Here is a 14525-nt window from a genome sequence, read left to right as displayed (position 1 = left end):
ATCTGCATTCTCACTTGTTTTTATAAAAGATTCTATTATAGACCTTGGCATTTGTTGCTTGTTTTAATTCATTAATCAATTCTAAACAGTGAACTAGAGGAGAAGGTATACAGACTGCCATAAAGATTTTCCTCTAATAAGTGGTGAGAATATGCAAGCTTAAAGTGTCTACCTATAGATTAAAACAAACATCTCACAAATTGGTATTATATCATCTTTTCCTTTAGGTTTGAAAAGAGAATTATGGAAATAATTATATACCAGAAAGTTAGTGGGAGTAATATTTATTTTATACGTCGACAATATGTTACTTGCAAATGATGATAAAAGTTTTCTATATAAGTTGAAATCATTCATGTCTTAAATTATTATTTTGAGATAAGGAATATAAATAATATATATAATTTTAATTAATTAGAGAGTAGCCACAACATCTCTGATTAAATAAAATTATGTATTATTCATCAGATATAACTTTTATCTTTAAGTGTGATAAATTCAACTCGAACCAGCATCTGAAAAATGATCTGGAGTGAGAATAAATTAAGAACATTCATTTGCTTCTATTTTAGAAGCCTAATGTATGCCTAAGAGTCTGAATAAGACTTTGCATTACATTTGTTTCAGGATCGTTAAGTAGTATCAGAATAACTAAAGTTAAGACCACTTTATTTTTCATATAAAGTGATGAGGTATCTTTAAGATACTAAAAATTATATTCATACATATTTTAAGATGAATTGACCATTTGGAAATATAGTTAACCAATTAGATTCTAACATACTTCACTGGTTGTATTGATTCACATAAATCAATATTTTATTACGTCCTTAAGATTACCAGTAAGTTATATTGTAGAGAATCTTGATTGTTATTTCCACTATAGAAGTCAGATTCATTTATTGTTTTGAGGATACATCTCGTATGATGTATTATAGAGTTTCATAGTAGGCCTAGAGTTCAGAACTACAGTTTCATTGGGCCATTAAGAAAATTTTGCGATAAATTCAGCTACAATATTTATGGCTAATAACTATAAGAGTACTGGTCGAAGCTAGCATATCGACATTAAGTATTTAGCCATAAAAAGGCGTGATAAGTGGTCATTAATCACGCAAACTGAATTGGGTGATCGCATAGATCCTTGACTAAAGGCATGCCGCAACACAAATTCAAGGATCATTAAGTAAATATGGGATTCAGTTAACCCATATGCAGTTTTTTTATTTGTACAACCAAAAATTATTTAATGAAACTCTAATTTCGATATTTTCTCATATTTATGTGCACCTTAATTTCATCTGAGAAAATTATCGTAAGAGGACCTGAATAAACATAAGGGTTAGGGTTTATTCACTTAAGTACATTGCCACATAAAGTACATTGTTATATAATAAATATATCGTAATACATGGAAGATAATACTCGACTTATAATGAGGACATGTCGCTATGATTTGTATGTTTATTATATAATGAGGAACGTTTGAGTTTGAATATTTTAGTTTAAATGCTGACCAAGTGGGAGAATATTAGAATATTTCTAATTAAGGAAATAAAATAATATTATTGATTCTGATAAATGAATATTTTATATTCATTGAATCTGGACAGAATCAATTACGTAATATTCTATATATGGTCAGATTTCTATATTCATTACCTGATTTGATTTCCTGAATTAATTGTCAAAATATTCTGACAATTAATGTGGCACAGATACTGATGGAGTATCTCACCTATAAATATAGGGTCTCGGTCCCCGAGCTCCTCACTCATTCTGTTCATAACAGCAAAATCCATCTAAAGAGAGTTGAGAGAGCGAGGAAGCCCGATTACCCAAATCAATCGGTTTCTTTTGCAGATCAAGCTTATGTGGGATTAATGCTCAAAGAATCAATGGCTAGAGGTATTTCGATCCTTATATTCATATAGTGTATATGTTTATTTATTCCGCATGTTATATACACATACATATATTTTATATTATACTAGGTGAATATACGTGCCGAGCCACGTATTGCTAATTTTATTTAAGATTTTGGTCTTTTTAAGATTTTGAATATATTGTATTTTTAAAGATTACAAATTTTTTGTTTGAAAAAATTAAATATTTATATTTGAAATATTATTTAATAATGTATTAAAAATAATATTAGTGTAATTATAAAATTGTAAATAAATTTATTATTGGAGTAGTAAATTATTTTATTTAGTTTTTTTTTAACATAACATTGTAATGTAAGTTTATATCTATAAATATTCTGTAAAGTGTTAATATTATATGAACATCTCCATTTGTAAAGCTAAAAGGTAGATCAATGATAGAAGTGGTATATCTGCTATGATGATTTTTACTCTTCATTATCCATAGTGACAAGTCAAGAAATAAGCCTAAAGAATCTGACCTACCAGCCCTTATATGTATACATATGTGTGTGTGTGGGGACGCCCGCCCTCTCATAAATATACACAAACAAAAAAGGACCATTACTCTAAACACAGCCAGCAGCCATATGAACCAAAGACCCAAGTTTTCCACAATCGTAATTTCAGTAAAGATAACTTATTTATAGTAATTGAAGACCAACTAAGAAAAAATTCCAAATGAGTGTAAAATAATATCCTTTCACTCCATTTTTTAATAAATATACAGACAGATTTTCTTTGCTAAAATAAACAATAAATCATTTAGTTTTTTTTTTCCTTTTCTTCGTTCTATTTCATTTTGCATCCTTTCCCACTAAGCAAGCAAGCAAATATAGAAAGTAATTATTGGGTTTTGAAAACTCAAGTTAAACAAAAATGGGAAGTCAAACCAAGTAAGGAAAGAAAATAAAAGGAATGAATGGTGTCATAGAAATTGAACCTGAATACTGAAATCACCATCCAAAGAGACGTTATGTGACTCTTCAGAGAAGAAATCTCCGGAGCTAGCAGCATCACCTTGGATCATCATCTGGCGTTCCTTGAGATCGAGATCAGAAGCGAGTGCGGCCAAATCGAATTCAGAGAGATATGTGGACAAATCGAATTCAGGGAGGTCAAAATAGGTTTGTTAGAGAGATATGTGGATAAAATGATTTTTTTTAATTTAAAAAGAGATTATTAATATTTAAAAGATTGTTTAATTTTTTGGTTTAATTATTGGGTTTATTTGTTAACGGGAGATCAAACCTAATCGTTAAATTTAACAGAGTATATTCTGTTAAACCAAGAATTGCCGTTAAATAGGCACTTTTAATATATAAAGATATATATATATATATATATATAAATGTCTAACATAATTAATATTCAAATAAATATTGTCATCCTGGTTTATATCAGGCATCTCCAACTAATTAGGCAATACTAGAGTGTTGGATAAACATCTCTGTTACCAAACAAGACTTTAACAATTTCACTTAACAATTCCATTTCTAATTTTCATTTAACTTTATAAACCCAGTAATTCAACTTGTGGAAAACAAATTTTACCCTCCACTTGTGTAAACCAAATTTATTAATCCCGCCACACTGTTATTTTTTACCTTTACACAGCTAACTTTCGCATAATTAGCAGCAATTATTAATAAATTCACTGGTACAAACAAACAAAACATTTTATTATATGTGGACAAAAGTGGACAAAGTAACCCATAATATAACCTGACAACCAAAAAATATATGTTATAAACCATCCCAGAGACATGCAATAGTCTTGGTAACAATTTTACAAAAGAATATGGTCTTCCAACATAGACAAGGGTAAGATACTCTTATACACTACAAAAAAATTTCACTAGTCAGATCCGAATACAATTTTTTAAACCCGAAACCCGACTAACCCGTCCAATCTTCTTCAGTGACAGTCAGACGACATCGTCTCAAAGTATTTTTATTTTCATTGTAATAAATGAAAATGAAAGTGTCCCTAACTGAAAATAGGAAGGAAAGGAAAGACGCAGACACGAGACACGTCAGTGAGTTAGGAGGAGTCGACGTGTGCCATTCTTCCCCTGAAGTTTTGGATTTGGGCTTACTTGGGCCTGGGCTTGCGCCTGGGCTTGGGAAGATTCAATAGATCTGTGTCGTCAACCATAACCATAAGCTTCAGCCTTGAACTACCAAAACATACGAGAAGAATAGGTGGAGGACGCGACGACGACGACTGCGATTGCCGGCGCCGGCCATGAGTTCGAATTCTTTGAAAGACGTAAGCAGGCTATTGAATGGGCTTTCTCTAGTTGCCCGAGAATTGGCCAGACACGATCCTCAGTCCATCCTCAAGAAAGCTCTGCTCTCCTCCGGCCTCACCCGAGGCAAGGTGCGCTCCTTTTCTAAACCCAACCCCATCCCTATTCCTACCTCTGAGTCTTCTCATCAACCTGAACCACAACCACAATCACAATCACATCAAGATCTCAATGATGATGCAGTTCAACCTCCGCCATCTCCATCCGCAAGTTTCTCATCAACGGACGTTATTGGCGTCAATGACGATCCTGTTAATACAGCTACAGCGTCCGAAGCTCCAACTGTAGCGCCATTATCGAAGAGGCGGAAGCCCAGGGAGAGACGAGTTCCTTCAACACCGTTCTCCAGAGCACTCGGGTTCTAATTTGTGTTTTACGATGAATTTGTTTGCTTGATTAGGTGTGAGTGAGTAGATGAATGAGTGTGACTGAATAGATTTTGATAGGTTTGCTGGTCTGGGAGCTGGGCTTGCATGGGGAACTGTTGAGGAGTCTGCGAAGAGGCTCGTTTACGGCAGAGGTGATACGGAAAAAGACAAATCAGCTCTTTCACCATTTCTCTCTGAAAAAAACGCAGAACGTTTGGCTCTCGCGCTCTGTAGGATGCGTGGTGCAGCACTCAAAATCGGCCAGATGTTGAGTATACAGGACGAGTCTCTTGTCCCTGCTCCGGTACTACTCGCATTTCTATCTAAATTATAATGCTTTTCTCAAATATTTATATATTATCATCAGTTGTTTCCTCTTTTAGATATTGGCTGCTCTGGATATTGTGCGACAAGGTGCAGATGTGATGCCCAAAAACCAGCTCAGTCAAGTTTTGGACGCTGAATTGGGTTCTCAATGGTCCTCGAAATTGAAAAGCTTTGATTTTGAACCAATGGCTGCCGCAAGCATTGGCCAAGTATGACAACAACTACTAACATACACTTAGACTTAGGTGACGTTTTGTTGGAAGAATGAAAACATTGAAATAGAAATAGGAATGGGAACATGAATATGAATATGAATAAAAAAAAATGGAATAGAAACAAATTTCTAATGCAAAAATTATTAAATTTTTTCTTATGCTGTAATGGTCTTTCCATCATTTTCAAAACCAAAATAATGGAAAAATTATTATATTAGAATGACATTCTAATGCTTTAAAATGCAACCAAACAAAAAAAAATGAAATAAAATTTGTTTCCATTCCATTTCATTACCTTCAACCAAACGCCACCTACTGTTATGCTTTTCTTGTTGTAATGTAAATTTAACTGAACTCGTGTATCTGTATCTTCTTAATCGTTTAGGTGCACCGAGCTGTTACAAAGGATGGTATGGATGTCGCAATGAAAATACAATACCCTGGTGTCGCAGATAGTATTGAAAGTGATATTGATAATGTGAAACTTCTGTTAGATTATACAAATCTCATTCCAAAAGGACTTTACCTTGACAGAGCAATTAAGGTATGATTGTCTTTGTTTTATATGCTTTATTGATATTCAATAAATCTTGTGGAATCATGTTATCTATCACTAAGGATCATTTGGGCTTTCTAGTTCCAAATTATGTGTAACAGATTCATCTTGTATTTACTTCCTTTTAGACGTATACAAACATCTTGTCTTGTTTGTATATCAGTTATATCTCCCTAAGAATGACTAGTTCAAGAGCCTGGAAATCCTTCTACATAGGACAACTTAATGTTTATCCATATTGAGCTATTTACTTGTGCCTATGAAGTTGAGAAATATTTCCTTATGGCTGTTTCGAAATTCAAATTAATCTTTGTATTTCTAGGTTGCAAAAGAAGAGTTATCTCGCGAATGTGACTATGTGTTGGAAGCAACAAATCAAAAACGGTTTCGAGAACTGATGTCCAATAAACAAGGTTTCTATGTCCCTATGGTTGTGGATGATATATCAAGCAAAAGAGTGTTAACTACAGAGCTAGTTAGAGGTGGGTATAGATGTTATTTATCTGCTCTATTGATTTATGATCAGATATGATCTGGAAGTCTTATGAATGCTTGTGAATAATTCCAATTTATTTACCTCTGATTTTGGTAGATAAGAACATAATTATTCACACTTATAAGTATGTTTTCCTTCCTTGCCAAGTTATATTGTTTTGTGTAAAAGGAGGTCACAGTCACTAGTAGAATTATATTACAAATCTTAAAAAGCCTTGTAGATAGAAAGGTTACATTATTGTGACATTTCTTCCATGACTGCATTAGTCATGAGACATTTTGTTTTATTTTGTCATTATAATTCTGGCGTAATTTTCCATTGTTAACTAAACATCTTTGTAATGAAAGCATGGAATGATGCTAGGTCATTATTATGAGAATTTATCCTTCACCAGTACATATTTTTGTCACTAGATTAACTTTTTATTGCTACAGGGATCCCAATTGATAAGGTGGCATTGTTATCCCAGGAAACTCGCAACTATGTGGGCAAGAGGCTGCTGGAACTCACTTTAATGGAGTTATTTGTTTTTCAGTTCATGCAGGCATGTTCTATAATTTGGAAGTGAATAATATCCTTCATGATTTGTTCAGATTTTTCATAATTTCAGGCTCCCATCTTGACTTTCTTCCATCATGTTTAATGTGATGCAGACCGATCCTAACTGGAGTAATTTCTTGTATGATGAGGAGACCAAAACAATCAATCTAATTGACTTTGGAGCAGCTCGTGATTACCCAAAACATTTTGTTGATGACTATCTAAGAATGGTGAGGTCCAGTTGCTTGCTTAACTCTATTTAAAATCTTGTGTTAGATGAATGTTCTTAACTTGCCACCTGCCTAATTGATAGAGTAGATTATCTGTAGTGAAAGGCTTTATAATTACAAAGCTATCATTACTAATGACTTTAAAGTAGCAATTTTGCTTAGGACTCTTGGCATCATGTAAATGAGGACTTATAGGTTACAAGCTGCATGTCTCTGATGATCTTCCAATGTCATCTTTTATTAGGTTTTTGCGTGTGCAAACGGAGATAAACATATGGTCATTGAGATGTCGAAGAGGCTTGGATTCCTCTCAGGAATGGAGTCAGAGATAATGCTAGAGACTCATGTCCAAGCTGGTTTTGTTGTGGGGTTGCCTTTCTCGAGACCCGGTGGATATGACTTTCGGTCTGCCAATATCACACAAAGCCTTTCAAACCTCGGTGCGACAATGCTGAAACACAGACTCACACCACCACCTGATGAGGCGTACAGTCTACATCGCAAGCTTTCTGGTGCTTTTTTGGCTTGTATCAAGCTTGGGGCTGTTGTACCATGCAGGGAATTATTACTCGAAATATACGAGCATTATCAGTTTGGTGAAGAAGGTGATGAGAAACTATCAAGTGGCATTATATCTTGATAAGAGTTTTTGAATAGATAACTATACCTCTACACTGATGGTTTTTTAGTAGGTATTAAGTAATAATTGGCGGATGCAAATCTGCCATCTAAGGTCCCAAAGTTGAGTTGCCAGGTCTTGATAAAATGTCAGAGTGAGACATAATGAAGCTATAATTCAAATCAGACTACAGAAAATTCAATTCTTTAAATATGAGAGAGAGAGAGAGAGAGAGAGCGAGAGAGAGAGAGAGTCTAATTTACGGGGCATGCCATTTGGATGGATGCAGTTGCATTGATAGAAATTCCTTTTATCACAGAGAAGTGTAAAGGACTTGTGTTTCAAATTTTTGGTAGAGAGGAGACATTAGATTTATTTACATGATATCTTGTGTGCTTTACTTTTATGTAATAATATTCAATAATAATATATATGTAAAAAATAATGGAAAATCATATGATGTAATTGATGTTTATCTATATAATGCATGTTCTGTCTATGTTGTGATTGGTTGTTGTAATGAGAACTAATAAGGCTGTCGGTGGACATTATGTGGTAGTTGCTATGCAATAGCTCTCTAATAAAACTCAATAAAATAGAGCGTGAGTTTCAACTTCTTTTCTATCTTTCTAGCCTATACAACAGAGTGTGGACTAGATTTCTAGCTTTAAGTAAGGAGTTCCTTTTGGTAACAGTGATTGTCATTGTCTACCTACCTGCTACGTCTATTATCCAAGAAAGCTACATATCATTTATGGTCTATTCTCTAAACTAACCGCATATTCACTCACATAGATTTAATTATTCCTTCTTTTGTTTCAAACAAACCTTACGGATTGAATTTGTAGTCTTAAGTGCTCAAAGCATGATCGTTTACGCTCAAATGTGTTGTGTTAAACCAATAACATAAAAACATGTAATCTCTCCTTATCTTAGCAAGAACAAGAAACACGGCTCCCCGATTTGGTTGGGACATCAAATGATAAAAAAAGACATACAAATAAAGACACGCTTTTCAATTCCAAATCTAAGATATATTATTCAGCAAAAAATAAAACAAACCTACAATATTACATTATTACTAAAAATTACACTAATTATTAATTATTATGTTTCTATTTTTTATTTAAAAAAAATGAAAAGAAAAGAAAACATGCGCATGAGAATCTGAGGAGATAGCATTACTGTCTTTTTTTTTTTTTTTTTGGCTAACTCAATATTACTGTTATTAAAATTGTATTTATGTTCAGTTGTTCACGTTTGGTCTGGTCTGGACTGCTCCTCAAGCCTCAAGCGAAGAAGAGTAAAGAGAAAAACAGATGGAAGCTCAGCTGAAGATGATGATGATGATGGTGTCGATTGCAGCACTGTTGGCACTCTCTGCGGCTGGGAATGCCTCTGCTCTCACTGAATCACACCAAGAAAGAGTCTTTTCTCTGTTTGACGAGGATGGCTCCTCCGCCGCAGCTCAACAACAGCCTCAGCCTCTCATGGTTCCCCTCACTCTTATCTCCTCTGCTGCTTCTACTGGAGCTGGTTTGATCTCTCTCAGTCTCTTCTTTTTAGCCATAGATCTCTTCTAACTGTTAAACATGTTTCACTTTCATTTCACATTCCTAAAGTTCCTTGCTTTTCGTAAGAACACACACTTGTTTGGAAAACCCATGTCGGGTCCTCTCTCACTCACATATTCAGTATCACTTTTTTGAATTTTGAATATGAAACGACAGTGTGCTTGGATGGAACACTGCCCGGTTACCATATTCACCCAGGCTCCGGATCGGGAGCAAACAGCTGGCTCATTCAGTTGGAGGTGCTATCTCACTCACTCACTCACTCATCTCATTTCACTATCTCAACTCATTCATGTGGATCCATTCTCTAACTTGAGCTTTTACTTTTAATTTGGTTTCTATTCTATTCTCTAATAGGGAGGAGGGTGGTGTAATACAATCCGAAGTTGTGTTTATCGTAAAACTACTCGCCGTGGTTCATCAAAATTTATGGAAAAACAGCTGCCTTTCACCGGAATATTGAGCAATAAACCTGAAGAAAATCCTGGTCTCATATTTATTTAACGATATACTATTTAAGTATGCTTAGTTTGCAGTGTACATTGATTTAACGAGCTTACACTATACGCTCACAGATTTTTTTAACTGGAACCGAGTCAAGCTACGTTACTGTGATGGGGCATCTTTTAGTGGAGACTCAAAGAATGAGGTTTAAACAATATCATGATTAATCATACTTACTGCTACCTACCCCTTTGATAAAAACGTGTTTAGTCTTTTCCTTTTCATTAGTTGTATTGATTTCTAGAATGATTTGGATTCTTCTCTCAGGCTTCTCAACTTAATTTCAGAGGACAAAGGATATGGTTGGCTGCCATTCAAGAGTTATTCTCAAAAGGGATGAAGAATGCTCAACAGGTTTTGATTGATGCTCTTTACAGCCAATTTCATTGTGTTTCTTTGAAATTTATTTGGCTTTGATTGATGCTCTTTAGCTATTATCCATGCCATTGCATTTTAGACTCTTCTATCTGGATGCTCTGCTGGGGGTCTGGCCTCCATACTACATTGTGACGAGTTCCGGAGCTTCTTCCCCAAAACTACCAAAGTGAAATGTTTAAGTGATGCTGGATTCTTCCTAGATGCGTAATAAGCCACTCTTTTAGCTTCTATAAATCTTTATTATTCTTGTGGTTTATGTCACTGTGGAAAACACAATATTGAGGATGCAAACGACAAGCACTGTCAATATGATAGTTTGTTTATTTAACTGTGCAGAACTGATGTATCTGGTGGGCACACCATGAGAAATTTGTATAAAGGCGTGGTTTCCTTGCAGGTAGTGTGAATTTATAAAGCTACTGTTGGGTCTTTGCTGATTCGATCCAAAGTTCCCTAAGTTCATCAATGTGTTCTATTGTTGTAACAAACAATTTCGGAATAAGGCTTGGTCGAATAATAGTAAATTATGGCTTTCAGAAACATTTGTGCTTGATAAACTTCTTTTTGTTTTTATGCTGACAAAATATTTTTCCAGGGAATACAAAAGAATTTGTCAGGAAGCTGTACCAACCACCTGGATCCCACCTCGGTGAGCTTCTGTCTTTTCTTGATTGTGTTATAATTGCACAAGTTTCTGCTGGGAATTGATAAATTGTCTTTTTCTCTCTCAGTGTTTCTTCCCTCAAAATTTGGTTGCAAATATCCAGACTCCAATGTTTCTATTAAATGCTGCTTATGATGCATGGCAGGTAATGTTCTATTTTCATACTTTTTATTATTCATAACTATATGCATTATTGTATCAGGGACCTTCATTCTAATAGCATTTTCTTTACCCCTCTTCCAAACACATGGAGAGGAATTTACAGTCATTACTTGGGATGCTTACCGAGTTTACTGTAAACATATAGTCTAGCATTGTCAAGTTTAATCTTTTCAGATTTTGGCTACAACAACATTCTATCTCTCCCTCTCTTTTCTTTTCTTTTCGTTTTTCCTTAGCTAAGTGTTACATTTCATGTGTCGACCAACAGCTCCAAGCTAGTTTAGCTCCCCCATCAGCTGATCCTAGCGGTTCATGGAACGAATGTAAATTAAATCATGCACATTGTAATGCATCCCAAATCCAGTTTCTTCAAGGTGATCTTTTCTAACATGTTTTTATTTTCTTTAAGCATATTATATTCACCCACATTAGCTTAATGTTTCCATTTCTTCTATCTGAATTAAGCAGACTTCAGAAATGAAATGATTAGTGCCATTAAAGGTTTCTCATTGTCCAGTCAAAATGGATTATTCATAAATTCCTGTTTTGCCCACTGCCAATCTGAGAGACAAGATACATGGTTTGCGGACAATTCCCCTGTTCTCGGAAACAAGGCAAGCTCTACCTAAATCTCTTATTACCTAATTTTTCATATCAATGGCAGTAAGATTCCTTTTAATTAAGTTGGTAGGCATACTATAAGGTATAAGTATGAGATTGCTGCTAAGAGTGATGTCCTACAGGCAGATGCTTTAAGAAGCAACCTGGAAGGCCTAAGAGTACACTGAATAGATTAATATTTTACCATAGCAAACAGTTGGGGTGCCATGTAATAATAATAAACTAAAAAATTTATGTTTTTGTCTGTTGAAATGAAGGGTAGCTAATTGACTTTGGTCACATTCCCATTCTCAGGCAATTGCGGTGTCTGTTGGAGACTGGTACTTCGATAGAGAAAAGGTTAAAGAAATTGATTGTCCATATCCATGTGACAACACCTGCCACAATCTTGTGTTTAAGTGAGTACTTAAACTAACCATTCATTCCTTAGTTGTCACCTACTAGTACTACCTACCATTGAAATATCAATTGAAGAAATTGTATCAATCATTTTTATATAAATAAAACATTCAATGTTTTGCTTGCATAACTGTACCATTCATTTCAGTTGATTTTGATCTCTTAACCAAAGAAGAACATAAAACTCTAATCCAATGCTCTCCTGCCTGGATATTAGTATATTCGTTTTAACAATTCCGTGAACTTGACTTTCTAACACCCTAGATATTAGATTTTTTTTTTCTCTCCATGTCAATCCTGATTTGTGAGAGAAACTGAAATGCATATTTATCATTGCAGCAATGAAGATTCATCCCCCATTCCCAATCTCATGGTCTATGAATCTAAGTCCACAAGATTAACAACATTTATCCCCCAAAATCTGTCATCTTTGGCTTCCATGACGCCTCTAATATGTTTTCATTGCATCATTCTATTATGTTGTCAGGGTTTTCGGATGAGTAAATCAATGCTATTGTCCTATGGCCTCGCATTGATTTTATTTTCATACAATTTCCTGCAGTCCAGAGCATGATTTTTGTAAAACGCACTTAATTTGTAACTTTGTTCGATCAGTGTAACATGTCTTGGTAATGCATTCTTAACGTAAAATTTAGATAGAGGGTTTACTATGTTGGATCAGTGTAACATGTGTTGGTAATGCATATCCATTGTAGTAATTATTGAAAATCACACGAGTACAAAAATGTGAGCAAATGACATTATTCCTCTACACCCAAAACTAGGCAATAAAAGGCCATGTTTTTGTGTATTAGTATTTACAAAGTAGGAGAAGATGTACAGAGCATAAGTAGCCAGAGCAAGCACTCACAACAAATAACCTCAAAAGCCAAACAAATAAATATGTTGAAAGTAAACTAATAACTGTATTCATTCCCCTTCCTACAACTGTGTATTTACATTGGGATCGACATTCTTCTCATGGTCTCACCCCCACTCCTATCCCCACTCAAATTGTATCAAAAGTTCATATAACAAATCAAATGAAAGAAAAAGAACACCGGTATATGCCGCCAAAAAAAAAACAGAGAGAAAAACACGAAGACTAATTAAAAATGGCTAAACTAAACCAAAATCAAGTACCGAGTCAAGAAGTTGCGTGTCGAGATGTGGATGCCAGTGCCACTGCTTGTGCCCAAACCTTGAGACGAGCCTTGACATCTCGAGGGTCGTCGCCTGGAGTGCCACAATTCGTGTACAACAGAGAAATTAGAACAACAATAACAACACTACTAAACAAACACCAATATTTGAAGTAGATATATGTATATGTATTATGGATATATACCTGGGCTAGAGATACGCCAACTAGGAGAATTGCCACCGCTAGTAGAACTGGCAGTGTCAAAGGTCGAAGGGATAATAATATTAGAGGGGACAACAGTATCCAACTCCAACTCAAATCCCAGCTCTTTACAAGCCTTGACTTCGTCCAAATCCATTCGCAGAGATCTCTGCCCTCCCTTTGGCCTGGTTATGAGAACAGGCAGTGGCTCCTGCGGCTCCTCAATCGGCTGATGATCATCACTACTCACCATCCGACTATGACTATCCACCAAATAGTCTTTCATCTCCCAAAACACACTGTCACGCAGCAATCTCTCTCTCATGATTCTCCTCCTCATCCTCATCCTCCGCCGCCTTCTGCTGCTCTTCATATCGTCCGCCGCCTCAGTCTCGCTGGCACACTCTTTGTAGCCTAGAACCACAGCTGGGATCGGCGTGGTAGGCCCCCGCGTCCTCCGCCTCGGTGGGGTTGCCGGGAGTGAGTAGCAGCCGGCAGGGGATGCGTCTTTGTCTGAGTCGGAAGATAGTAGTCCTTTGTTCATAGGAAGTGGAAGTGGTTTATTCCCAATATCGGAGAATCCATCTTCCACGTCGCCATCGAAGCTTTCAATGGACAAGCGTGACATGTACGGGCCCATATCAATATCAATATCACCATCGTTATCATCATCATCATCAGGACCATAGATTGAGCTGCTGGTACAGATGGAAAGCCTGGAGAAGTTTTGGTTTGGGTTTTGATGAAGAAGATGATGAGGATCATCGAATTCAACATCAGCATCAGCTTCCAATAAGTCATCTTCTTGCATAGAAATAAATGAGCGAATTGTCATACTCTCATCTGAAGCCATTGGTAAAGAATAAGAATAAGAATAGGGACAAGAAGGAGAAGAGGAAGAGTGAGTGAATGAGTGTTTGATGCTATTTATGATGTTGAGGAGTGTCAAATGTGAGAGTAGTGGCGTTTGAGCTTTTGTGTGTCATTCGATTCTATTCTACTGATGATGATAAGGTAGTTAAAGGTAATAAGATTTTCATCCCCCTAAACACCTTCCACTATTTATAGCTCCATCCTTTGCTTTTTAATATTCATTCAAATCATTCAAGAAATTTCCTTATATGCCCTTTCCTCATCTACCTTTATTACTCCACTTTTTCTCTTTTTTCTCCTTGTCATGGTCAAATCACGATGGCCCCCACTTTTTGGTGAGAAGAGAAATGGTTTTGAATTAAAGAGTAGAGTAATGGAGCGTGTAATTGTGTCACAATTTGGTAAAAAGGAAAAGTA

At 35.6% G+C, this 14525-nt stretch overlaps 3 protein-coding genes across 4 annotated transcripts; 2 read left to right on the top strand and 1 right to left on the bottom strand.

Moving 5' to 3' along the window:
- The first annotated feature begins 3934 nt into the window (after nt 1–3934).
- LOC133032611 (protein ABC transporter 1, mitochondrial-like) lies at nt 3935–8087 on the top strand. Its single transcript, XM_061106627.1, has 8 exons — nt 3935–4595; nt 4684–4909; nt 4989–5141; nt 5533–5691; nt 6026–6185; nt 6634–6743; nt 6853–6969; nt 7214–8087. Exons 1-8 carry the CDS (start codon nt 4174–4176, stop codon nt 7607–7609), a joined length of 1743 nt encoding a protein of 580 aa, XP_060962610.1. The 5' UTR covers nt 3935–4173; the 3' UTR covers nt 7610–8087.
- Nucleotides 8088–8767: 680 nt separating this feature from the next.
- Nucleotides 8768–12619, top strand: LOC115714764 (pectin acetylesterase 3). Of its 2 annotated transcripts, XM_030643545.2 has the most exons (13): nt 8768–9124; nt 9319–9401; nt 9520–9649; nt 9738–9811; nt 9934–10020; nt 10124–10248; nt 10381–10441; nt 10640–10693; nt 10776–10853; nt 11139–11244; nt 11339–11484; nt 11786–11889; nt 12230–12619. In XM_030643545.2, exons 1-13 carry the CDS (start codon nt 8908–8910, stop codon nt 12462–12464), a joined length of 1500 nt encoding a protein of 499 aa, XP_030499405.2. In that variant the 5' UTR covers nt 8768–8907; the 3' UTR covers nt 12465–12619. The 2 variants fall into 2 exon arrangements, with proteins under 2 accessions (XP_030499405.2, XP_060962611.1); XM_061106628.1 differs by lacking the exon at nt 12230–12619 and having other exon boundaries at nt 11749–11864.
- Nucleotides 12620–12628: 9 nt separating this feature from the next.
- On the bottom strand, nt 12629–14313 carry LOC115714920 (uncharacterized). The gene is made up of 2 exons (XM_030643715.2): nt 13239–14313; nt 12629–13126 (listed from the first exon to the last, which is right to left on the bottom strand). The coding sequence occupies exons 1-2, from the start codon at nt 14086–14088 to the stop codon at nt 13038–13040; spliced, it is 939 nt and encodes a 312-aa protein (XP_030499575.2). The 5' UTR covers nt 14089–14313; the 3' UTR covers nt 12629–13037.
- Nucleotides 14314–14525: the final 212 nt, after the last annotated feature.

The sequence above is a fragment of the Cannabis sativa genome, chromosome X, assembly GCF_029168945.1.
Source record: "Cannabis sativa cultivar Pink pepper isolate KNU-18-1 chromosome X, ASM2916894v1, whole genome shotgun sequence".
Taxonomy (NCBI): domain Eukaryota; kingdom Viridiplantae; phylum Streptophyta; class Magnoliopsida; order Rosales; family Cannabaceae; genus Cannabis; species Cannabis sativa.
The sequence above is the reverse complement of the archived record's forward strand: the minus strand, read 5'-3'. Positions and strand labels throughout refer to the sequence as shown.

Bases quoted from the DNA above. Each gene is read 5' to 3' on its own strand.
- LOC133032611 (XM_061106627.1), top strand. From the start codon at position 4,174: ATGAGTTCGAATTCTTTGAAAGACGTAAGCAGGCTATTGAATGGGCTT. The intron at 5,142-5,532 runs GTATGACAACAA...TTAATCGTTTAG, and splicing joins CTGCCGCAAGCATTGGCCAA to GTGCACCGAGCTGTTACAAA. The intron at 5,692-6,025 runs GTATGATTGTCT...TTGTATTTCTAG, and splicing joins ACCTTGACAGAGCAATTAAG to GTTGCAAAAGAAGAGTTATC.
- LOC115714764 (XM_030643545.2), top strand. From the start codon at position 8,908: ATGGAAGCTCAGCTGAAGATGATGATGATGATGGTGTCGATTGCAGCA. The intron at 10,694-10,775 runs GTGAGCTTCTGT...TTTCTCTCTCAG, and splicing joins ACCACCTGGATCCCACCTCG to TGTTTCTTCCCTCAAAATTT. The intron at 11,245-11,338 runs GTGATCTTTTCT...TGAATTAAGCAG, and splicing joins CCAAATCCAGTTTCTTCAAG to ACTTCAGAAATGAAATGATT.
- LOC115714920 (XM_030643715.2), bottom strand. From the start codon at position 14,088: ATGGCTTCAGATGAGAGTATGACAATTCGCTCATTTATTTCTATGCAA. The intron at 13,127-13,238 runs GTATATATCCAT...GTGGCACTCCAG, and splicing joins TTGGCGTATCTCTAGCCCAG to GCGACGACCCTCGAGATGTC.